At 43.2% G+C, this 25,426-nt stretch overlaps 1 protein-coding gene across 5 annotated transcripts; it reads right to left on the reverse strand.

Moving 5' to 3' along the window:
- Window positions 1-1,531: 1,531 nt before the first annotated feature.
- MKI67 (marker of proliferation Ki-67) lies at window positions 1,532-25,426 on the reverse strand. Of its 5 annotated transcripts, XM_083149513.1 has the most exons (22): window positions 25,057-25,426; window positions 21,699-21,817; window positions 21,540-21,621; window positions 20,269-20,384; window positions 20,032-20,098; window positions 19,912-19,942; window positions 19,004-19,831; window positions 18,384-18,622; window positions 17,566-17,999; window positions 17,437-17,508; window positions 16,379-17,364; window positions 15,490-15,614; window positions 15,198-15,369; window positions 14,367-14,495; window positions 13,374-14,017; window positions 12,415-12,457; window positions 11,358-11,447; window positions 7,932-10,739; window positions 7,522-7,683; window positions 5,999-6,079; window positions 4,371-5,909; window positions 1,532-3,148 (listed from the first exon to the last, which is right to left on the reverse strand). In XM_083149513.1, exons 2-22 carry the CDS (start codon window positions 21,788-21,790, stop codon window positions 3,075-3,077), a joined length of 8,814 nt encoding a protein of 2,937 aa, XP_083005639.1. In that variant the 5' UTR covers window positions 21,791-21,817; window positions 25,057-25,426; the 3' UTR covers window positions 1,532-3,074. The 5 variants fall into 5 exon arrangements, with proteins under 5 accessions (XP_083005639.1, XP_083005637.1, XP_083005638.1 ...); XM_083149511.1 differs by having other exon boundaries at window positions 16,379-17,508; XM_083149512.1 differs by having other exon boundaries at window positions 17,437-17,999.

The following is a 25,426-nucleotide window of genomic DNA, read 5'->3' on the forward strand; positions in this document are numbered from 1 at the left end:
CTGTCCTTGTGCTCTCCCTGGACTATTACTGAAGTGGAGGTAGCTATTGATTCTATGCGAAGAGACAAAGCTCCTAGCCCGGACAAGTATCCGTCTAACTTCTAAGCTTCCGATACCGGAGGTTTTCCAAAGGAGATGCTTAAGGCACGTATAGTTGCGATCCCTAAACCCGGTAAACCGCCTACAGCTGTACAGAACTTCCGCCCCATAGCTCAAATACAGACCTCAAATGATATGCTAAGCTGATCGCAAATTGTTTATTTCCCCTTCTACTTTCACTTATTGTTGCCAACCAGATCGGGTTTGTCCCGGGCGGGCGAGCAGACAGGCAGGCCCCGGGGATAACACCCACAGAGTTTTTAATACAATAGAGTTGTGAGTCTAAGAAGGTGCCCGTTAATTTTGTCGCTCAATGCCAAAAAGGCATTTGATAGACTCCACTGGGGTTACCTTAGATCTGTACTGCTCCAATTCAGTTTCGGTGGCAGATTTTTGGACTATTTTTGCTCTGCACTCTGCGAAAGTGTTTGTCCTCAGGGTTCAGCATAACAAATGGTACTAGACAGGGCTTCCCAATCCCTGCTTATTTCACACTGGCCAGAGAACCCCTAGCTGAAAAAAAAAAAATCTGATCCACTGTGAATATACGTGGGATACCTCATAAAATTTGCCTTTTTGCAGACTATATCCTTTTATGTCTTTTGCAACCCAAAGTGTTTGATACATAGAATTTGACGGCAGATAAGAACCACTTGGCCCATCTAGTCAGCTCTTTTTTTTAAACCCGTTACCTCAAACCATATTTGATCCTTATTTTTTTGTAAGGATATCAATATTCCTATCCCAAGCATGTTTAAATTGTTCTACTGTATTGCCTCTACCACCTCTGATGAGAGGCTATTCCGCTTATCTACTACGCTTTCTGTGAAGTAATTCTTCCTCAAATTTCCTCTGAATCTTCCTCCCTCTAGTTTCAGTGCATGTCCTGTTGCTCCAATTCCTGTGAAGAATATCTCCCACCTGTACCTGTTAAAACCCTGGATATTTGAAAGTTTCTATCATGTCCCCACTTTCCCGTCTCTGCTGTAAACTATACATATTAAGGTCTTTTAGTCTTTCCTGGTAGGTTTTGAGATGAAGGCCATGCACCATTTTAGTTGCCCTTCTTTGTACAGTCTCTTATGTATTATATCCTTCTGGAATGGTCATGGCTTGTCGAATTCACGTCCATATTTGCCAACTTTCTGACACTCGGTACATTGAATACCAACGGTCAAGTAGCAATAAACGACCCAGATTCCGACTGTCTGGATGTTGCCCCCATTGACTGGTTTCCAGATGAGTGAAGAAAATGCTATAAAATGCTTTTGTTTTTACAAATAGCTAAGGGAAGTCTACAATTATTTTCTGCATAACTCCTCCCACACACTAATCACTTCTGCCTGCAAATACCACCTCCCAATGCAACCCAAACATCCTTAAAAACAGTTAAAACATGTCTAAAGGTAAAAGGAAATCAAACTGCTAACCATCCAGAAAATAGAAGTTTAAGTTTATTGATGTTTACAAGGCAATTATGTTTCATATAATCCAATTTACACAATGTAATCTGTTAAATTAAAATGCTATACTTAAAAAGACTGCACATTCTTTAAACATTTCCAAGTTTATTTTAAAATATGGCCATAGATTGCAGTCTTACAGTGTCAGAAATTCAACCAAGGCTTCACAGCAGTTCTAAAAAAGACACTTCTTGCAGACTACAACCTATGAGCGTGTGGAAACAGCCAAGGTGGGTTCTTGTAAAGGTTCACAATATTAAGGTTTCACTGATGACTAGATTGTGCCCGAAAGAGCGATTCAAGTGTTGCTCCCTTTCACGCACAGCTGTCTGCTACTGTTATGCTGTAGCATCATTTTGACGGGCTAGGTTATTTAACTATAAAACAGCAAAAAAGTTACATTATCTGCCAGTGCAATTACAAATGGGTGGTATAAATGATAAAGGTCAAATATGCCTGAAGGTCCCTTTAAATATAGCATTTAATGTTTTTTTTATTTTATTTTAATACACTACTCCAACGTAGAGCAGTCCTAAATATACCAAATGTTTGATAAGCAGCGGTCTCCTGGACACAGAAGGCAGAGGTATCCCCATAATTTTTAGGAGACTGTACAATATAAACCCAACAGGAACTAATTATAGGCCTGAAACAACTGATTTAACAATTAATTTGGGGTACTGGCACAAAAATGGATTCCGCTTACAACAGGGCTGTCTGTTCTTTAATCCTGTCTTTCAAAATGTTTTGTGTACTGTAACAATATAAAATGACAATTCAAAATAAAAAAGGACAAAATCAGACTATATTCACACAAGCCACAAAACATTAATATAAAAAGGTTAATTAATCTTTATGCCTTGTAAAAATATTTTTTAACTTCTCCTAACTGCCAATGTTTAAATAGAAACAGCAGTGACCACACATCTCAGCTACCAATACTTACAGGGTATATTAAATAGCCAAAAACAGACAACAAAAAAAAGAGAACACCTTTAAATAGTTGGGTATGAGGTCTAAAATGAGATTAAGACATCATGGTGATTTGGGCTTCATGTAATTACAGACTTAGCCAGAGTGGAATGATTTCAATTACAATGAGTTTTGATTACTGAGCAAGGCAAATTACAAAATGTTACAATCATTCCAATACTTTATAAAAAAAAACAAAGCAAACCTCAATATATATATATATTTAAAAAATTGAAGACTGGCAGTTTTGTTTATTAAACATATAAGCCACTCTGAAATTAAAGCACAAGAATAACCAAGTTTAAAAAAAAATTCAGAAAAGGCAAAGTATTCCCAATCAAAGTTCTCTGCACAAGACTTCAAACAAGCTTTTTCATGACAAAGATAAAAAAATTAGAATAAAATATATTTTTTTTTTTACAATAGCCTTGAATTAAGAAGCAGTGCTAACAATTTAAAACATCTAGTACTTAAGTTACATTTAAAATGTAATCTGATGTTTGACATTATTTACAAATGGTGATAAATGGACGTGTTCCGCTATTTCCTGCTACGTGTGCTTGTCCTGGTTTTAAGTACTGAGGCTTTTTTTTCAGCAGCAGTCAGTGTGGTCTCTGAAGAAAAATACAAGAAAAAAATATATATATTTAAGAGAATTTATAAAACTTTAAAATTACTTCAGTTATAAAGGTCTTACAAAAATAAAAGTCAAGTTATTGCTTTCTACAAAATGTTAAAGGAGTCTTCAAGCAATACCGAAAGCAATTAATGAGGGTAATTATTAGTACCCACCAACTGCATTTTAAAAGGGGTAAATCCATACTTGCCTACCTCCATGAGGGAGAAAATGCTCTGTTCCTGGACTTCCCTGGTAATGCATGATTGCAATCACCTGTGGGGAGCTAGGTAATTGATAACAAAGGTGTTTCACCACAGATGATGGCAATCATACATTACCAGGGAAGTCCAGGAACAGAGCATTTTCTCCCTCATGGAGAGGGTTGGATAGGCAAGCATGGGTAAATCATGTGGAATGCAGTCACTGGATAGACAATGGGCGGTATTCAGTGCCGCCAGCGAATGTGTTTGTGCGGTCGAGGATGGCTTGTTTTCGTTGAGGCTCGCCAAAAACAAGCCACCCTTGCTCTAACCCCCTTGTTGTATTCAATTTTCCCAGGAAATCGTCGCCATCAGAGGAACAGCCACACTCGCAGTTTCCATCTCGCTGAAAAGAACCAGCAAGGTGGAAACAACAAGTGAAGGGAACGGCGAGCTATCTGTACTGCTCACCGTATAGCTATAATGGTCGACAGTGACTAGGTCACCAATCTTATGGTTGACATAAAAATGAATAGGGTATACAAGAGTTTTTCACTTTTTTTTTAAGTGGTTTTTCATACTTCACTAAGTGGGCATAGATTGGAAATATAAGTGTGCAGACCACAGCGATGCACCGTGCTCAAAGCATTGCAAGCACAGCGGACCACCAGGGGGGACATGCCACACTTATACGGTGTCCAGGATGACAAATAAAAGTGAAAAACTTGTGTCGGACATAAGCTTGTGTCAACCTTGGGCATGCAGACCTTTCCAAGGTGTTGGCCATTAGCAGTTGACCTAGACATGTCTACCATTACCAAATCCTATTGACCTGCCTGTAATGCATTAATAAAAAAACTACCAGCACCAAAAATACATCTTTTAAGCATCCTCAACATAGTAGATTCCAAATAAATGTTTTTAGAGAACAGTTTGCTAACCTGCCTAAGGTGTAAAGGGGAAATTTGTCAATCATATGTAATTTATACTACAAAATAAAAGCAAACTTTAATTTACCTTTTTTACTTTTTGCTGGTGAACTAGATATTGCTACCTGCTTTTCTGCCTTTTCACCCTTCTGTGTTCTGGTATTCCTTGCATTTCTCTTACCACGACCTATAGGGCTATTTACAGTGTCTGGCAGCTCAGTCAGACTGGGTTGGGAATTAGATCCCTCAAGAATGTCGCTTGTTGCTGCAGAATTAGCAAGCTTTCTTTTTACTGCTCTGATGGGTTTTCCTGAGGTAGCCACAGCTTCTTCAGTCTTTTCTTCAACTGGAGCACCCCTCTTTCTACCTTTAGCTTTAATTGGAGACTGGCTGCTTTCATTCTCATTAGGAGTCACTTTAGCAGCAGCCACTGCCCTTCTTCCTCTAGAAGGTAAAAGTTCAGAGACGGTCTCGACTTCTTTATTGTCACTAGCCGATACCTTAGATGCTGCTCTTCGTCCACGTGCAGGTTTTGAAGTGTTCTGATTCACAAGTTCTGAAGATTCAACAATAGATGCAACAGATGATTGAACATCTAGCTTTTTAATAATTTTTCTGCCTGTGCTTTTTTTAGCTCCCAATTCAATTGTTTGCGACTCGGCTGAAATATTTACATCCAAGCTGGATTTCTTTGGTCCATCCGTTTTGGACAGATCCAAACTGCTTATTTTTGATGTGCTCTTCTTTGAATTAGCTGCTCCTTTTTTACGTTTATCAGGAACTTCTTTAGCAGGACTGGTTATGGATAGAGAATCTGCAGAAGGTTCCATTTTCTCCTCTGTGTTTGCTTGGCTATTATCCCTTCGAGACCTTTTAGCTGGGATAACCAAATCTGGTACGTCAAGTCTGAGTTTTGCCTTCAACCGACCACCACGGGTAGATACTGCAGCATCCTGTGAAGTCACTTCATCTCCTGCATTTTCACCAGTGACAACTAGAGGGTGCCATTGTACAGATTTTGTCCTAGATGAACTCTCAATAGAAACATGCTGCTCATCTGAAGATTGTACTGTTTTGCTTCTTCCAGACCTCTTTTCTTTTACTTCAGCTGACTGGGGTTTGTCAGTTTTAGATACATTTTTCTTACCCCGTGTTGCTCTTGTAGAGGTTTCAGATTCTACTCCAGTATCATGGGGCTGCTCAGGACTCAGGTTGGAGCTTTCTTGCAAGACTTTATTTCTTCTTGTGGCTTTTGGTTTGGCAGCTTGAGCAATAGGAGCCTGTTTAGGTTCATCTGCATCTGAAATAGACACGTCACCGTTTTCTCTATGAGCACTAGACTTCCCCTTTCTTGGTGTAACTTTTTGGGACGTCTTAACAGTTTCAGGTAACACGGTTGGAACTGGTACTTCGGCCAATTCTGGAACAGACTTATCTGTAAAAGCCTTTCTACTCGGCCTTCCACGCAAAGGTTTAGTCTGCACCTCAGCAGACTCTTCAGTTAGTAAAACCTTTTCCCGTCTGGTTGATCTTTTGAAATGCTTAGTTTCTGGACTCTTAACTGCTGCAGGAGCATCAACAATTTTGTTTGAAGTTTCTTCTGGTTTAGAAACATTAGAATCTGCATCTAAAAAAGGAGAAAAGGGAGATTAATGCTGGCTTAACACAATTTGCAGACAAAGTCTACTTCTATTTAACAGTATTCTATTTATTTACCTGGTTCCACATTCTTGTGTCTTCCAGTTCTTCTGGCAACAGGTGAAGTTTGAACATCTCCCAAAGTGGATTTAAGATTACCTAATGCAAGAAATAAACATTCAATGAAAGTCAAGTGTTAAAATACCGACTCACCTTACATAACTAAGCATTACTTCTAACAGCAAAAAAATAAAATAATCTACAGTACAAAAAAAAAAAAACTTATAAGAGGAGGCCAGATTGCTAGCCTACTCCAGTAAGACAACTGTACTTTATACATTATAAACTTTGTCCTACTAGGGTAATGTACTATAACTCTCCCCCCCTCCGATTAACCTTTTCAACAGAATGCGCAGAAACCATGCAACATAAAGGGACAAAACAGGTCAGAGATGAAACTAGCAACCAAAATCTGTGGGTCCTTAATGAGCAAAATCACTTAACTGTGGTTTAGCCAAGGAAACGTAGTATAGAACACATGGTTACATTAAGAACTGTACTTTATTCCAGCACAAAAAGTATGGCATACAGGGGTCCGAGAATCTGGAATCCCATCATCACTGGAGCTGTTTCTGGATCTTGAATAGCATTAGACATGCAAAATGATGGGGTCTCCGAAGTCACAGCATACCCTTAAGGGCATCTTACATGCTGCATTGATCCACTCCCATCCTAGAGTTACTGTTAACACTTGTTCTATAATTAGTGCAGTAAAATTTAGTGTATAATACACTGTTGGGATATTTTTGTCACTTCCATACGACGGAGGATTTCCCTTAAAGAAAACATCAGGAATTACACATACAAAAGATCCTTAAATGATGTTTCAATAAATTCCTTTGTTGTAAGCATATAGCCATTTGGGGCATGAACAACCTAACTGACCTTTACCTATTTTACACTTATTCTTTGCACTGAATTTTAACATATTGAGCGTGATCATGTTTAGGTAATCGTTGCTTTAATTCGCATACCACACAGACAAAGCCACACTACCAAATTAGTACTCAAGATCTACCAAAAATGTTTCAAGCTACCTGTGTATCTATAGTGGGAATTTATGCAGCAGGCTTGTAAATGTAACCATAAGGACTACATCTATGCATCAGCTAGGGCCGGCGAATTGGAAACCGTGGACAGTTGGGTAGATCGAGGAATGACCACTCCTGCACTAGAGGATATTTTAAGATATCGCTCAAAAAGGGCTTTCTAAAGATCATATTTTAACAGTCTAGTGTACATAATATCGTAAACGATGCGGAGCCGTGCATCATTAACAAACCAGTCTGTCTACTGAACTTGTTAGTTCATTTTGGCTATTTAGACAATGACCCGCAAATGTTCAACAGATCCCGGTAAAGTCACTAAGTGGCATTGTTCACTGAGAACGATCAGTGTGTGCACTCAATTTGACCACCCACGTACGAGTAGTTAACTATATCTGCAACGGCCAGGACCATCTAGGGTGTATGGGGCTTTAACTTTTTATTATATTGTAGCCAGCAGCAACTTCTGAGGATCCTCATTGCCTGGTTTCTTACCTTTCACAGTTACATTTCTCTTAGATCGGCCTCGCCCCACAGGTCTATCAGTCACAATTATGACAGAATCATTCAGTGCTTCTTGGTTTGAGTCTTCCACATTCTTGCTTAAGTTTAGTGTCTGGGACGGAGACTTCGTTATTGACAAATCAATGTGTTTGCCTAGGATGTTAGAAAGAAGGACCATTATTTTCAGTGTTCAGCATTCATTGCAAGGCAGTATGTGCCCTAAAGTACAGTAAAGTAACAGCAGTGGGTTTAATATATTAACATGTACACTAGTTACACATTTCATTTGGATTGCCTAAGCAGAAAGTGAAGGGAAAAAAAAACTGCCCTACTGGAAGAATGGAAAGATTAAACCAGTTTAATACTCTAACTTTTCTTTTTCTAAAAATAAAAAGGCTTACCTCGCACAGTCTTTGCGGGCCTTCCTCTACGTTTAGGTGAAGTAATTTTGCCTTCAGAAACCAGATCTTCCTCGGTTACTTCAGTATTTCTGGCTTTTCCTCTGCGAGCAAGCATGGTGGTCTCATTAACTGCGTCCTTGAGTACAGAAGTCGTACTTTTTTGCCTTCCGCTGCGTGTAGAAGTAATTTCATTTACTTCAGTCTCCTCACTATGTGCAACTACAATAGGCATTTTTGTTACACCTCTGGTCTTTCCTTTACGTGCTTTTGAAGTCATCTCATCAGCAATTGGAACAGATGCCTTTACTACACCAGCCTTGCCTGTAGGTCTTTTTTCCTGTGTTGAAGGTAACTCAGAAACTGGAACAGATTCTATGGCGACTTTGTCAGTGCTTCTAGCATTTCCTTTGCGTTTTGGTTTAGTCATCTCACCAGACATAGGGACAGATTCATCAGAAGTCACCTCTGCATCTAGTAAAGCAGCAGATTCTTTTGCAGTTTTCCCAGTGCTTCTAGGCCGTCCTCTGCGTGTAGGTGAGGTCACCTCTTCATCTTGCACAATAGACTCCTTAGATATTTCGGAAGCAATAGGTTTACTTCTCAGAATAGGTGTAGTCACCTCATCAGGTACAAGGACAGTCTCTTTGGGTGCTTTTTCAGAGATAGGCTTACCTCTTTGTTTCAGAGAAGTCACCTTCACATCAGAATCCTTTGGTAGTTTTGCGGTGCCAGATCTTCCTCTATGTGAAGGTGAAGTCACTTGCATAACAGCCATAGGAGCAGAATCCAAGGGTACATTTGCTTTGCTAAGTCTTCCCCTATGTGAAGGTGAAGTCACCTCTACCTCATTAACAGGAGATTCCTTGGGTACATTTACTGTGCTAGGTGTTCCCCTTCGTGAAGGTGAAGTCACCTCTACACCAATAACCGTAGCAGATTCCTTGGGCACAATTGCTGCGATAGTTCTCCCTCTGCGTGAAGGTGAAGTCACCTCCACATCTGTCACAACAGGAGATTCCTTGGGTACAATTGCTGTGCTAGGTCTTCCTCTACGTGAAGGTGAAGTCACTTCTACCTCAGTCACAACAGGAGATTCCTTGGGTACATCTGCCTTGCTAGTTCTTCCTCTACGTGAAGGTGAAGTCACCTCCACATCTGTCACAACAGGAGATTCCTTGGGCACAATTGCTGTGCTAGTTCTTCCTCTACGTGAAGGTGACGTCACCTCCATATCAGTAACAGGAGATTCCTTGGGTACTTCTGCCTTGCTAGGTCTTCCTCTACGTGACGGTGAAGTCACCTCTACCTCAGACACAACCAAAGATTCCTTTAGTATATTTACTGTGCTAGGTCTTCCCTTTCGTGAAGATGAAGTCACCTCCACATCAGTGACAACAGGAGATTCCTTGGGTAGGTCTGCTGTGCTAGGTCTTCCTCTACGTGAAGGTGAAGTCACCTCCACAGTAGTCACAATAGGAGATTCCTTGGTTACATCTGCCTTGCTAGGTCTTCCCCTTCGTGAAGATGAAGTCACCTCCACATCAGTGACAACAGGAGATTCCTTGGGTATGTCTGCTGTGCTAGGTCTTCCTCTACGTGAAGGTGAAGTCACCTCCACAGTAGTCACAATAGGAGATTCCTTGGTTACATCTGCCTTGCTAGGTCTTCCCCTTCGTGAAGATGAAGTCACCTCCACATCAGTGACAACAGGAGATTCCTTGGGTACAATTGCTGTGCTAGGTCTTCCTCTACGTGAAGGTGAAGTCACTTCTACCTCAGTCACAACAGGAGATTCCTTGGGTACATCTGCCTTGCTAGTTCTTCCTCTACGTGAAGGTGAAGTCACCTCCACATCTGTCACAACAGGAGATTCCTTGGGTACTTCTGCCTTGCTAGGTCTTCCTCTACGTGAAGGTGAAGTCACCTCTACATCAATCACAACCGGAAAGTCCTTTGGTATATTTACGGTGCTAGGTCTTCCCCTTCGTGAAGATGAAGTCACCTCTACATCAGTGACAACAGGAGATGCCTTGGGTACTTCTGCTGTGCTAGGTCTTCCTCTACGTGACGGTGAAGTCACCTCTACATCAATCACAACCGGATTCTCCTTTGGTATATTTACGGTGCTAGGTCTTCCCCTTCGTGAAGATGAAGTCACCTCTACATCAGTGACAACAGGAGATTCCTTGGATATTTCTGCCTTGCTAGGTCTTCCTCTACGTGATGGTGAGGTCACCTCTTTAGCCACAACAGGAGATTCCTTGGGGACATTTGCTGTGCTAGGTCTTCCTCTTTGTGACGGTGAAGTCACCTCCTCATCAGTGACAATAGGAGATTCCTTGGATACTTCTGCCTTGCTAGGTCTTCCTCTACGTGAAGGTGACGTCACCTCTACATCAGTGACAACAGGAGATTCCTTGGATATTTCTGCCTTGCTAGGTCTTCCTCTACGTGAAGGTGAAGTCACCTCTACCGCAGTGACAACAGGAGATTCCTTGGGTATATCTGCTGTGCTAGGTCTTCCTCTACGTGAAGGTGAAGTCACCTCCACAGTAGTCACAATAGGAGATTCCTTGGATACTTCTGCCTTGCTAGGTCTTCCTCTACGTGAAGGTGAAGTCACCTCAGACACCAGTTCAGGCTCCTTGGATGCTTTTGAAGAGCTAGGCCTTCCCCTTTGTTTTGGAGTAGACATTTCGCCAGCAGCAGGAACAGTTTCTTTTGATATTTCTACCATGCTCCTAGGACGTATTTTCTGAGTCTGTAACCCTACTCCATCAGAAACTGGAACAGATTCTTTAGATACTTCTGAAGAGAAAAGATAAGTGTCAGATCAGAACTACTAAATAACACATACATTAAACATATCAAATTACAATTCAGTTGGTGCTTGATGTTTGGTGTGGTCCTTAGAAAAGCATCTACATAGTAAAAATGTGACAGTTTTTTCCCTAACTAGTAATGCAATTTTATATTGACCTCAATAAACAGAGGCAATTTGCAGAACTAAGTTTTCCCTTTTAAGGTCTATAAATAAAAGTTTTTTTTAGCTTGCTGAAGCAAAAAGTGATTTTAGTGAAAATCATATGACATAGTTTAGCATTATGCAAAGTGATCCAATCCCTTCTATTCTCAGATAGAACTCAATCTGGTAATGCTTTACAAAACAGAACGAGAAATTTTATTTAGACAATATCACTCCAGGTTTTTAGTGATTTCCAATTTTGTGCACAGATCTTTTTGCAAAACCAGCATCCAGTAGCCGGGAGCTATCCTAAAAGTTGCACGTGACTGCTGAGAGGGAGGGTACAGGGAATGGTCCTCTGCCCAGGCTGGTGGTGGGAGGTGCTATAACATTTTTATTGTCACCTTTAACAAATGCTTGCAATACTTTAGATTGGAATGAGGCACTGCACAAATGTGTACCTGATGTAGCAGCTGCAGCAGGTAGAGTCAGTCGCTTTGAAGATCTTCCTTTCCCTCTCACTGGGAGGTTAGTTGAGCTGCCTTCCAGTACTAGCCAAAGACAAAAGAGAATGCGATTTAGTTGAATAGAAAAGTTTTGAAATTGATCAGGTCCGGGATCGACCCAGGTCCGACGCTTCCACATTAAAACCGCGGTTCCCATTGTACAAAGGGCGATCCGGGTTTAACCCTTCATATAACCCATGGCAAATTGCCTGGTTGGTTGACGGTGGTGCTTTCACATCACACCTGCATCCATAAGTCACCAACCCGGCAATAACCTGGGTCCGAGGTGCAATATAAAACGGGTATATACAATTTTTCAGTTTAATAGGATATCAATGCATTTTCCATAAACATTCTAATAAAGCCCATTACCAGGGATGCCAGATCATTCCTTTAAAAAGTGCACAAATGAATAGCACTTAAATGAAATTCACTGCTCTTCGAATGTTATTACAGATGGTATGAACTCTGAATATAGAAAAATATAGAATTTTTTTCATGACTGAAAAATATAGAATGAGGTATAAATGTAATAGTTTTCATTTTTGAGGAACAAAGTAGGTTATATAGTGTATAAATTAAGAAAGTGTTACTTTACAGTTATAATCATCTGATGAGCATTCAAGAACCTGCGTAAAGGCCCCCAATACACAAGGATATTGTACCCAATCGTGCAATGCGCGTTCTCGCTGGTTGGGGGATTGGTTCTCTAATCAGACGTGCTGCATCAGTTGGGATTGGGAGCCGATTGCATGTTCTTTTAAGCACATGCAATCGGTCTGATGACGGCTCGTGCAAACTGATTGTGAGATGACCAGTCATATGCAGCAGCTGGATTGTATGACGGATTGTGAGTACATTGTGTGTCCAAAAACCACCAAGGACTGCCGGGGAGTTGAAGGGAAAGTTACACACTGATGTATGGCCACCTTTACTCATATGTACGCTTATAAAAAGGATGATCTGGCAACCGCCTCCATTACTGAAAGCAGTTCGTTTTTAAAATACTTACATTTTGCAGACTGGTTGCTGGCTCTGGGATCTGTAGGTACAGCCTATTACAAAAAAAAAAAAACCGTTATTCTTATTTCTGAACCTTGTTTGGCTAAACAAATATCCCCTGCTAAAGCCCCGCCCACACATGGCGACTGCAATCCCATGCTGAAGCACAGATTGCTCAGCAACCGCGATGTGTAATGAGCGATCTGTGCTGAGCAGGGTTTTGCCTATTGTTGATCTAGCAGGATAGACCATGCCAGCACGGTCTCTGCAAGCGATAGCCGTCTTCATACACACGGATGTGCTTCATATCTCTAGAAGGGGAATTGACGCAGCCATCACAGATGATTAGGGATGCCAGATCATCCCATTAATAAGCAACACATGAATTACACAGGTTTTTGACTACTCTTCGGATGCAAGGAGTTAAGGTATGGTTGGGAGGTGCCAGTTTATACCAAATGTCATCACATACCCTGAGCAGTCAGGAACCTATGTAATTCATGTGTTGCTGATTAAAAAAAAAAGGTATGATCTGGTAACTCTGATTGATCAGAGACACCTCACTGCCAGGAGTTTTACTCCATTCTCTGTCAGCTCCACACTAGCCACTGAATGGCTTATAGTGGACAGCCCTCAACAGCTGCATGGTGTACGCAGGGCCTTGGGGGTGGCAGGAGTCAAATCAGTATCATTAAGGTTTCCATTTCACCAATGTGTATGAAGAAAATGGTTTGCCCAGTTTCTAAAAGCTAAAGCACTCATTCCCATAAACGACGGCGTCCATAGTCAACTGGTCAATAAATAAAAATACAGCAGACAGATCACTAAATGGCACTGCTGTGCAAGGACAGATTCTAACTGCATGTATCTTTAAAATGAAACCAAAAAATTACAACCTATTGAAGCTTTAAGTTCAAATTCTCAAGTATCTACAAGAAAAGTTTTCTGAAATATATTAAAAACACATACCTCTTCCGCCGCAGATTTCTTTGGTGGCGTTTTAATTAGATTTCTTATGCCAAATATTTCTTCTATCGGACGGGTATTGTCAGCCGTTTCAGGTCCTGGAGGCGGAGTATTCATTAAGTGGCTTATATCAATGTTGTCAGTTGGTTGTCCTCTCTCCTTAGGAGTCTTCATTAGGCGCTTTATTCCGGTCATGTCCTCAACTGGTTGTCCCCTCTCCTTTGGTGTTGTCATAATGCGCTTGACGCCCGTAAAATCTTCCACGGGTGCTCCTTTCTGTTTGGGAGTCTTCATGAGGTGGTCAATGCCAAGTGCTTCAAGTTTGGTTGATCTCCGGCTATGTGTTTGTACAGTTTGAGCTTCCTGAGGTGTTTTTAATAATTTCTTCAGCGCATGAGGATCAATTATAGGTTTCCCTTTTTGTTTTGGTGTTTTCATAATGTGTCTGATTGCAGAAAGATCTACAGATTTTCGGGTTTCCTTGAATGATTTTGAGTTTGCTTTGCTAGACTTTTCTAGCAAAACGTTGCTTGTTTTACTTAATTCTGGTGAAGCAGGACTTTGGAGAAGTCTAGATACAGCGTCATGGCTGTACTGCTTGCGTCGTGCAGTAGCAGTACTAGTTAATGGCGAAACCACCATTTCACCTGTAAACAAAGAAAAAAAACAATGCTCTAATCATGGTTATAAATTTGCACTTAAAAAAAAAGGCTCTGTTCATTTGGACTTTGGGTGGAAGAGGAATATTGTAATTAATTTAATTAGGAATCCTTAGCCACAGTTCATTGTGAAGGGACCAAAACAAAAATTATCAATGATTGTACGAGACCTGTGGCTGCACTGTATTATGGACACCCTGTACATTGGTCCAATAAACCAAAATGTGGGGTTTATTTGCAAGAATTTTTTTTTTTAATGTTCACATGACAGTAGGGTCAAAAGCTTGAACCAAATTTATCAACCATGGGTAAGACTAATAGCTACATGAATACCAACCTGTTTCCTCTGGAGTCTGCATGGACATCTCAACAAGCAATGATTTTGGAGTGTCTGTTTTGGAGACTTCCAGTCTGCTGCTGCTACGTCTCTTTTGGATTTCAGGGGTGCTAAATAGCTCTGTCAAACCTGAAATGAAATATTTATAGAAATGTGACAAGCTCAGTGTCCAAACATTTCAGTATTAGTAAACTGCACAAGTACTTTTGAAAGAGCAAAGTGTGCATAGGAGGTCATTATTATAAAACCAGTGCTCTTCGGTAGAGTAGCAATATGATTTTTTTATATATGAGCTTTTACAACACTTGGGTATAATTACAGGTCATGACCACATGCATTTTGGATAAGGGATTATTCCAGATTTTTTTTTTTTTTTTACTGGTTCGTCTTAAGCATTCCCAAGGATGCATTGCACCAGGGACATCGCCAGCACACCAGCGCAATGCATCCTTGGGACCAATGATGCTGCTGAAGACAGCAGGGGATGAGCAGAGTATGAAAAAGGGTACAGGGGAAGGGGTACCAAAACAAAAAAAAAATTCTGAAAACCTAAGGTTTTAGGAATATTTCCATTTTGAGATATCCGGATAAGTGATACCCAACCTGTATAAACAAATGTGTACATGCAACATTACATTCTTGAAATTATGATCAAATAGCTGCTAATTCCTCAAGAAAATACAAAGACTTCAATCTACACTGCTTTAAAAAAAAAAAAAAAAAAAAAATCCATAAATAACTTATACAGCTTAGTACTGACCACATGCCAGATAGCTTAATCCCCCCCCCAATATGTACATAATCAGTGATAAAGTAAAGCAATCTCCTTACCAGTAAAGCTTTCATCATGAGCGGTGTTGAGTTTTAATGCTTGGTTCTTCACAATTTTAGGCACATGTCCAATCAGGTTCATTTTTCTTGTATAGGCTCTTCCAACCAGGATTGTTGCAGGAGAATCTGCATGCCCTGTGCTTGACTGATCTTTAAGTCTTTTTAATGGAGTCTGGAAAAAGATAAAAGGCCACATTAAAACTTTTTTTTTTTTTTTTTCGAACTCAATTTGTTAGGCTCAAAAATTAAAAAAATAAAATAACTTTAAAAAGAAACCAAAAACATACTGTACCTTCAACTTCAATTGCTTCTGGGTTTCTTTCTTCTTTTTAACTGCCACCTTTTCAACAGGTCTGTTAGTTTTCTTTTGGTGCTTTGCGATTCCAATTTTTACCACATCAGCCCACGATTTAGCCACTGAAGAAATGCAACATTATGTTATACAACTTCGAAACAAAGACCAAAACAGACTTTAGAGGTGACCTCTTGTGGCTTGCTTTCAAAGAGCAGAGTTTCATTTTAATTTTTTAGGGCCTAGAGCAGGGGTGGCCAACCCATGGCTCTTGAGCCTCATGTAGCTCTTTTCTTCAGGAGATGTGGCTCTCACCTGTGACACTGCTGCATGACTCATCTGACTGCACTACTTGTGCTCAATGCAATGTCATGACATGCTGCGGGAAGAGCATGCTGTACCCAGCATCAGGATGTGGGAACAGATCATGAAGGGGTGAGAGGCTGGGTGTAGCGGCTGGACAGCAGAGTGAGTTTGGAGGCCAGCAAGGTGAAAAGGTAATTATTTTTATACTGGGAAGATTAAGGAAATTGTGTATTTTCAATGTGCTTGTCTCACCCTCAGCCAAACTAAAAACTGAGGTTTGACAAGGTCATGCTCCTACAAATGTAAATCCAAAGGCATGAACACAAAAATGAGACATGATCTTGTGGGAGCTAGGCCATGCCTATTTTATGCATGGTATCGGCTCTTTGTCATACCATAACATATTTTTTGGCTCTTTGTCTCTGGTTTGTTGGCCACCCCTGGCCTAGAGCTTATTTGGCAATCAATAATATTTGGAAGTTAAGGAGAAAAACAATTACTTATTTAACAATTAAGTGCATGCTATAGATATTACAGGTTTATTAAATGCAGTTCTGTTTCTTTTAAGTTTACAAACCCTTACCACGTAAATTGGCTTCAGTTGCACCACTCTTCCTTCTAGAACGTATTATTTCAAAAGCCTCAAGTTTCCGACTTCTACGAGGGGTTTTCTTCAGAGAGATTGATTTACGTGACTGTTTCGGTGTCTTTGTTAGCAGGGAGTCACTGACAACTTTTTCTACATTTGGTGGTGTATCAATACGTGAAACAGAAAAACGTCCCTTTGTATATGGTGTGGCCGGAGACTGCTTTGTTGGAGTTTTGGCGATAGACTTTGTAGAAGGCGACTTTTTTGAAGGGGTTGCAGTTCTGGATAAAGATTTTATCGGTGATGCTTTTTTTGCAACAGGTGACCTCTTGGTTGATGGAGATTTTGTAACAATCAACTTTTTTGAAGGGGTCGCAGAGAGAGATTTTAATGGTAAAATCTTGCCTGGAGACTTAGACGGTGTTCTCTTCGCAACAGACACAGAGGGAGATTTTGCGGCAGGCGACCTCTTGGCTGGGGTGGACAGCTTTGTGGCAGGGGACCTCTTGGCCGGGGAAGGAGATTTACCAGCAGGCAACCTCTTGTCCAGGGAAGGAGTTTTAGAGACAGGCGACCTCTTGGCCGGAGTAGACAGCTTAGCGGCAGGCGACCTCTTGGCCGGGGAAGGAGATTTAGCTGTAGGCGACCTCTTGGCCAGCTTAGCAGCAGGTGACCTCTTTGCTGGGGTTGACAGCTTTGCGGAAGGCGACCTTTTGGCCGGTGAAGGAGATTTAGTGGCAGTCGACCTCTTGGCCGGGGTGGACAGCTCTGCGGCATTGGACCTCTTGGCCGGGGAAGGAGATTTAGCAGAAGGAGATTTCGTGGACAGCTTAGTGGTAGGCGACCTCTTGGCCGGGGTGGACAGCTCTGCGGCAGGGGACCTCTTGGCCGGGGAAGGAGATTTAGCAGAAGGAGATCTCGTGGACAGCTTAGTGGTAGACGACCTCTTGGCCGGTGTGGACAGCTTAGCTGCAGGTGACCTCTTGGACGGGGAAGGAGATTTAGCTGTAGGCGACTTCTTGGCCGATGTTGACAGCTTTGCAGCAAGGGACCTCTTGGTCGCTGAAGGAGATTTAGCAGCAGATGACTTCTTGGCCGAGGTGAACAGCTTTGTGGCAGGCGACCTCCTGGCCGGCGAAGGAGATTTAGCGGCCGGCGAAGGAGATTTAGCGGCAGGCGACCTCCTGGCCGGCGAAGGAGATTTAGCGGCAGGCGACCTCCTGGCCGGCGAAGGAGATTTAGCGGCAGGCGACCTCCTGGCCGGCGAAGGAGATTTAGCGGCAGGCGACCTCCTGGCCGGCGAAGGAGATTTAGCGGCAGGCGACCTCTTGGTCATGGGCGAAAATTTGGCGACAGGTGACTTCTTGGCTGAAGTGGGAGATTTAGCAATAGGTGACCTCTTGGTTGGAGTCTCTGCAGTATATTTTTTAGGTGTTGGTGCCTTGGATGGAGATTGCTTAATTGGTGTTTTCTCAGAAAAGACTGCGGACGGAGAACCAACTTTCGACTTCCTGCCCAAGGGACTTTTGGATGGACTAGAAGATGGTGATCTTTTGGCTGGTGTCAATGATACTGTAGAGCTTGCAGATCGCTTTAGAGACTGTTCAAAAATTTCCTTAAGAGGGGGAAAAAAAAATAACCACACTTTAACATAAAACCTGTCATATCCAAATACTAATCAGTATTCAGAGTTCAAAAGGTCATGGATTTCACGCTATAAAACCAAGATCAGCCACCATTATTTCTACTGTAATTTAACACTGAAAAAGCCTAAAAAGTTACTAATATCAATTTGTTCAACATAGCTATGCATGCGTTAAGATTACATTCAGTAATCATAGATGTAGCCACTCTATAAGCTAAAATATGGCTGCTAGTGCACATTTGGTGCAGCAAGTCACACCCTTCCCCGGTTGGCCTTGCAAACCCCCCCCCCCCCCCCCTTTGCTGTCCACGCACCACTGCGCCTTTTCAGCTTTCTAGTGGGATCACTATTTACCTTTATCACAGACTGCTTGAGGCCAAAGCTTTTCCTCGAAGCGGTGCGAGGAGAATTGATAGACAAGCTTCGTCGAGCAGGTGTTGCACCTTTTTTGAGGGGTGAGTTTGGAGGCAGCCTCTTATCAAAAAGTTCTGGACTTAGCTGTCCACCAAATGAGACCCTCTTCTTTTTGAAAGGCGGTTCTGGAAGGGAAAGCTCATCACTCCTTCGTTTTTTAGGGGATTTCCTCTTCTCAACTTTGAAAACAGAACCAGTGGAAGTCAGGCACAGTCAAAGGTTTACTCTTATGCAGACACCTACTGCATACAGTATATACTTTAACAGCAAGAAAATAAACACAATACTATTGTTACATACAATTAGTCTATTTCAGAGAAACAGCTACAGGACAAATACTTAATCATAGGAAAATCAAAAGAACACCTGGGCCCCACTTTTGACCAGAAATCAGCTCATCTTCCAAAAACACTTAATATACTGTGCATTTGCCCATCAGGAGTAAATACCTACACAACGCAAGCTCAACAGTTTACCCCCTTATACATTCAAGTCAACTGCTACCAGGTTCTCACACTTCAACTTGTGGAAACATTGAAAACCATGCCACGTAACTATACCTTCTGTCGTAATAGTCTTGGACGGGGTTTCTTTTGCAGCTTGATCTTTAGACATACTTCGTCTACCGCGTGTAGGGGATTTCTCAGCTGGACTATTTAGTAAGTTTTGTTCAGGAACTGATTTGCCACTTTGACGTTTACTTGAAGAGTCATACACTTTGCTATCGCTCCCCAGTGAAAACAAAGGAGTAGCTGCATTGTCTAGCTCAGCACTTGCAGACCTTCTGGGAGATCGCTTCCCTGAAGTAGCATTTGGAATTGGAGTCACTTGTTTCGGGGAAGAAGAATTCGGGTTATCAGATCTTCTTTGTGGAGTTTGGATAGGTCCTGGTACAAGACTTCCATGGGAGGACTCATTATGTACCTCTATAGTTAAGGTTCGAGGACTTGCAGTTTCCATAGCATTGCTGCGTTTCTGTAAAATTCTAGGACTCCTTGATGGACTTTTAGTAGACTCCCCAATTCTGTTGGAAGAAAGCGATCTAGGTTGCACATCAACAGCTTTGCTTCGAGCTACATTGCCGTCACTTGACTGACTTCGGGAAATGCGCCTGGACCCAGGGGTATTATCGTTAGCATGGACATTTTTACCACTGGTTGTTTTTTTGGAGCTGCTTCCATCCCTTTGAGGAGTTTTATTTTCTTTTTTTGGAGACACAACTTCACTTTTTAACATTTTATAGAGCTCGCCAAAAGGAGACAGATCTCTGGAAGCCTCAGATGAAGAAATCTGCACGGATCGCCTTGAATGAGTAGTTTTGGAGGTGTTGCCTTCAGATTTCCGCTGGGTTTTATTAGTTATGAAGTTTTCAATCCGCACAGTTTCATCTGTAAAAACATAAAGGAAATTTTTAACAAGGTGCAAGGGAATAAACAAAGACTTTGAAATAAAGTTATAAGAGTCATACTTGTGTCTGAAGACTGGTTACTTGCAAACACCTAGAAGGGAGAGAAGAAAAAATGTTAAAGAAACAGACTGGTAATATGCAAAGATCTCATAATCAGTTACACATTAGACATAGCTTTACCTTGTAAGTATCCGAATCAAGCCCTGTGGATCTTCGTCTTCCTTGATTGGCCGGAGGTTTCAGAAATCTGTTTAAAAAAAAAAAATGAGTCAGGTTATATGTCTGTCCAACCACAAAAAAAAAAAAAAAAGTATAATTTGTTAAAGCAATTAAGCTAAACACTTTCAAAAACATTGCCCATACTGAAATGCTAAACAGGATTAATTTAGAAAAAAATCAGAAATTAAAGTTACTTACCTAAAGGACCGATCAATAATGGTGAGCACATCGCCATCTTTGAGTCGTACAGGGTTATTAATAGCAGTTCCATTAAGCTGAGTTGGGTTCACGTTGCTTAAATTGATAACAAACACCTAAAAGAATAATTATGGTACATTCCAGCATTAGTAAAATAATTTACTTAATCCTTTTCATGCACACAAAAAAACATTAACATCCAAATGACTTCCCACAATTATAAGCCAGTTCATGTTACAGGTAAATCCTAGCTTACGCAAAAAGAACAGGCATATGTTTAAAATGTAAAGATCATGGATCCCCAAGTATTTAAAACCCATGAGCAAAAATTTCCAGGTCTGTCAGACTAACATCATTACATTGACTGTGTAGGTGGTGTCAAATGACTAGGAGAGGCAATAAACCTTTCATACCCCTTTTAAAACAGAGCCTCGACCCAGGTTATTGCTCCTCCACTCTGGGCCCAGGCTTGGTGTAAAAAAAAACAAAAAACCCAGGGGTAGTCAGGGGGCCATGTCAATGGGTACCCCGGTCAACAGATCCGGGGACCAGTTTCCACCAATGGTGGGAGACCATACCTCCGCACCACAGCGCCCTCCGGTCAGTCAGGGGCCGCATCCAGCCTCCGCTGCTGTCTTTGGTACTATGCAGACAGCAGCAGAGGCTGGAAGGAGGTGAATGGATGCCTGTGTGCGGCACCATTCACCTCACAGAATGAAGCTGGGGGCGCATGGAGGATGGGCTTGCCCAGCAGCTTTCCTGGGTGCGGGGCATTCCCCAGCGCATGTCAGCATTGCAGGGGTCCCAGCTGGCAGGTTTCCCAGCACTTGGAGATGTCATCTCCAAGTGCCAGCTCAGGGCCTGCCTTTGCCAGAATCCCCCACCTGGCATATTGCTGGGGAAACCGGTGTACAAGGGAACAAACGCTGGGTCGCATCAAGTCGAGTCCGAAAACCCGGGTGCGACCCGGAAGTTCTGGTGTAAAAGTGCTATAATTGACATGGGATTAACATATACAACTTAAGGAGCTTCTAAGAACTAAATATTTAGGGTGAGGTCTGGATAATGGAGATATTAAAATACATTAAAAAGCACAGGCAATTTTTTTTATTATTAATTTTGTGCTGTAGAAGAGAATGCTTGCGCAATGACTTCACTGGATTTAAATATAAAAAAATGATCGCTCGCTAGACAGACCAACAATTCTTGCAGACCACCAGAAATAAATATTCACTGCCAATTGTATATTAATACGGAATGCTATTCTTTACCTCCCCATTTTCTTTGACTTCAACTTTACAATGTTCTTTGGAGACATGTGGCAGCTGAATGCGGATGTCACATTCAGTTTTCCTGCATAGAGAGAATCACACATTATCACCTATACATCTTATCTACATCACATGAAGGGCCCAAGAGAACCAACGTACCTCCCAAACAAGCATGTAGCTGCAGTCAATGGGAAGTGTGTTCCATCAGTACCATTTCTTTTAATGACCACAATTTCTCCATGGCGAGGCATCTTCAGCACAACCTTCTTTCTTCTTACCTAAAAATATATACATTTTTGTCAACATTGTACAGAGGTCTTAGTTGCTCAGTTGCTAATGATCATATATGGATTAGTGATCCTTCTAGTATCGGGGCAGCATAAGAGGACATGGAGCTGTGCTGGGCTTCACCCAAGTGCCCTTGTGAGGTTGGACCACCGGCTTTTCTAGCAGGGCGCATTTTGCACTGTAAAAGTCAGGCAGGGTGCCACACTGCTAAAAAAAATTCCTAGAGTGAACACTATGGAATTATGCTACTACAACTCTGCTGTACTAGAACTATATGCCAGGCACATGGTAAAGGGCAAACAAAACCTAGAATCACACCCAATCATGTAAACATTAGCAGTGTTCATATTAAATTAGATGGGAATCATTCATGACCCGCAGAACACATTGTTAACAATACAATGGGCACACACTAGTTCTGCTGGAAAATATTAACTATATAATTTATCATGCATATCAACTTTGGTGTGAAAGGGTCAATCGGGTCTTAAATCCCAGGTTGAAAAGCTTTAACCTGGTATTTTGCATGTGGTATTAAATTGCAGTTAAAGGTGCCCATACACTACAGCGATTCCCAGGCCTATTGGCCAATTTAACTATTATTTGCAATCATGTACGATTGCGGATCTTTAGCTGCATCTTCTGATCTTCCCTACTGCACATGTGCATGTTAAAGCATTAAAAAAAAAAAAAAGTATCTATATATTTATGTGTCAGTGAGTCTCCAAAACACTGCCATCTGATGGCAGAGCATGAAAATACATCTCTCACATGCAAAGTTTTATTTAATTTCTTATATAGAATCACGGATAGTGTAGTCGTTAGCATTACTGCCTCGCAGCGCTGAGGTCGTGGGTTCAATACCCACCATGGCCCTAACTGTGTGGAGTTTGTATATTCCCCCCGTGTTTGCGTGGGTTTACTCCGGTTTCCTCCCACAATCCAAAAATATACTGGTAGGTCAATTGGCTTCCAGCAAAAATTAACCCTAGAATGTCTGTGTGCGTGTACATGTGGTAGGGAATATAGATTTTAAGCTCCACTGGGGCAGGGACTGATGCAAATGTTCAACTATACTCTGTAAAATGCTGCGTAATGCGTGCACTATAGAAGAATCTGTTAATAAATATAGCGCAACATATTACATTGCACTTTACAATTGTAAACAGTGTTTTAACAAACTGGGTAGAAATAAACAGAGGTAGGAGGGCCCTGCTCGCAAGCTACAGATAGACTAGCTTTCAAAGCTATTGCTTTGAGCGGGCTTACTAGTAAAGCATATGCAGTCTCCTTCAGAGACCTGACTGACAAATAGTGAAAGATAAGCACATGGCGATGATTGTAAGCAGACAGCATGCGACAAAGGAGTCCCGCTCTGTGCATAATGACAGCCTATATATGGCCTCTAAGCTACAGGGATCACTGTCACAACACAGCTGCACGTGTCCATAACTCAGACCATAAAACCAGTTAACATTATACGTGCCACACATCGGACAAACTGGGCACGTGGCCCTTGCACTTCACAAACCTCAACATGATTCTACCTACTGCATAAATAATCATTAGTTGTAATTTGTAAATGACTACATTATGGATGACTAATGGCATCTGAATAATTGTTTATTGCAGTAGTAACACGGATTGCCAAGGACTCTCAAATAAACAGTGGCTGAGGTCAGATACCCATCTCAGCATCAACTACACAGCAGATGTCAATCTGGTACCTTGGCACACTGCAACTAGTTTTGATGGGCACACACCACCTCCTACCCGTGGTGCACACACACAGCACCTTCCCACCTCTTACCCGCGGCACGCACACACACAGCAGCTGCCCACCTCTGACCCGGGGCACCTACACACAGCAGCTGCCCACCACTGACTCGGGGGAACCTACACACAGCAGCTGCCCACCACTGACTCGGGGGAACCTACACACAGCAGCTGCCCACCACTGACTTGGGGGAACCTCCACACAGCAGCTGCCCACCACTGACTTGGGGGAACCTCCACACAGCAGCTGCCCACCACTGACTTGGGGGAACCTCCACACAGCAGCTGCCCACCACTGACTTGGGGGAACCTCCACACAGCAGCTGCCCACCACTGACTTGGGGGAACCTCCACACAGCAGCTGCCCACCACTGACCCGGGGCACCTACACACAGCTCTGACCCGGGGCACCTACACGCAGCAGCTGCCCACCTCTGACCGGGGGCACCTACACACGCAGCAGCTGCCCACCTCTGACCCGGGGCACCTACACACAGCAACTGCCCACCTCTGACCCGGGGCACCGACACACACAGCAACTGCCCACCTCTGACCCGGGGCACCGACACACACACCGCAGCTGCGCACCTCTGACCCGGGGCACCCACACACACCGCAGCTGCGCACCTCTGACCCGGGGCACCTACACACACACACCGCAGCTGCCCCCCTCTGACCCGGGGCACCTAGACGCAGCAGCTGCCCCCCACTGACCCGGGGCACCTAGACGCAGCAGCTGCCCACATCTTACCCATGGCACACACACACAGCAGCTGCCCACATCTTACCCGGGGCACACACACAGCAGCTGCCCACATCTTACCCGGGGCACACACACAGCAGCTGCCCACATCTTACCCGGGGCACACACACAGCAGCTGCCCACATCTTACCCGGGGCACCTGTAAACACAGCAGCTGCCCACATCTTACCCGGGGCACCTGTAAACACAGCAGCTGCCCACCACTTACCCGGGGCACCTGTACACACAGCTGCTGCCCACCACTTACCCGGGGCACCTGTACACACAGCTGCTGCCCACCACTTACCCGGGGCACCTGTACACACAGCTGCTGCCCACCACTTACCCGGGGCACCTGTACACACAGCTGCTGCCCACCACTTACCCGGGGCACCTGTACACACAGCTGCTGCCCACCACTTACCCGGGGCACCTGTACACACAGCTGCTGCCCACCACTTACCCGGGACACCTGTACACACAGCAGCTGCCCAGCTCCCACACACATTGTAACATCTCCCCGGCACACGTGCGGTAATTAATCCCCCTCCCATAGCCAGGAACAGGGGGCGCACCACGCTGGCAGTGCCCATAGGGCAGACCCGGCAGCCAGTGGTCAGACCACGGACACTGGGCGATGGCGGGATATATAGAACGCACACACCCCGGCCAGCCTCCTGCGATGCTGACCCGATCGGCGGGGACACTGACCTGAGAGGAGACGGCGCGCTCAGTCCATGAGCACGGGGACGGTCGGAGGGCGCCGGAGCGGAGGGTTCCAGCAGCAGCGCTCAGTCTGCCGCGTCCGTTACTGACGAATCGGCGCTTCCGCGGGTCACTCACTGCGCATGCGCGAATCCCAGTCAGCGCCAAACCCGCGATCAGCACGCTGCCGCCACGTATCCTTCCGCCGCTGCCTCACGCGTCTGCACGGCGGTCTCTGCCGCAGCGAAATCTCACAGCGTTTCCCGGGATCCTCCGTGTCTGTCTCTACAAGCGCGTCACGTCCCTCTTCCCAACGAGGTGTACGCAACGCGACGGCTGACTTCCAGTGTCAGGGCGGGCAGCGGCGTTCCCTATC

This window comes from Crinia signifera, chromosome 6, assembly GCF_055691185.1.
Source record: "Crinia signifera chromosome 6, ASM5569118v1, whole genome shotgun sequence".
Classification (NCBI taxonomy): domain Eukaryota; kingdom Metazoa; phylum Chordata; class Amphibia; order Anura; family Myobatrachidae; genus Crinia; species Crinia signifera.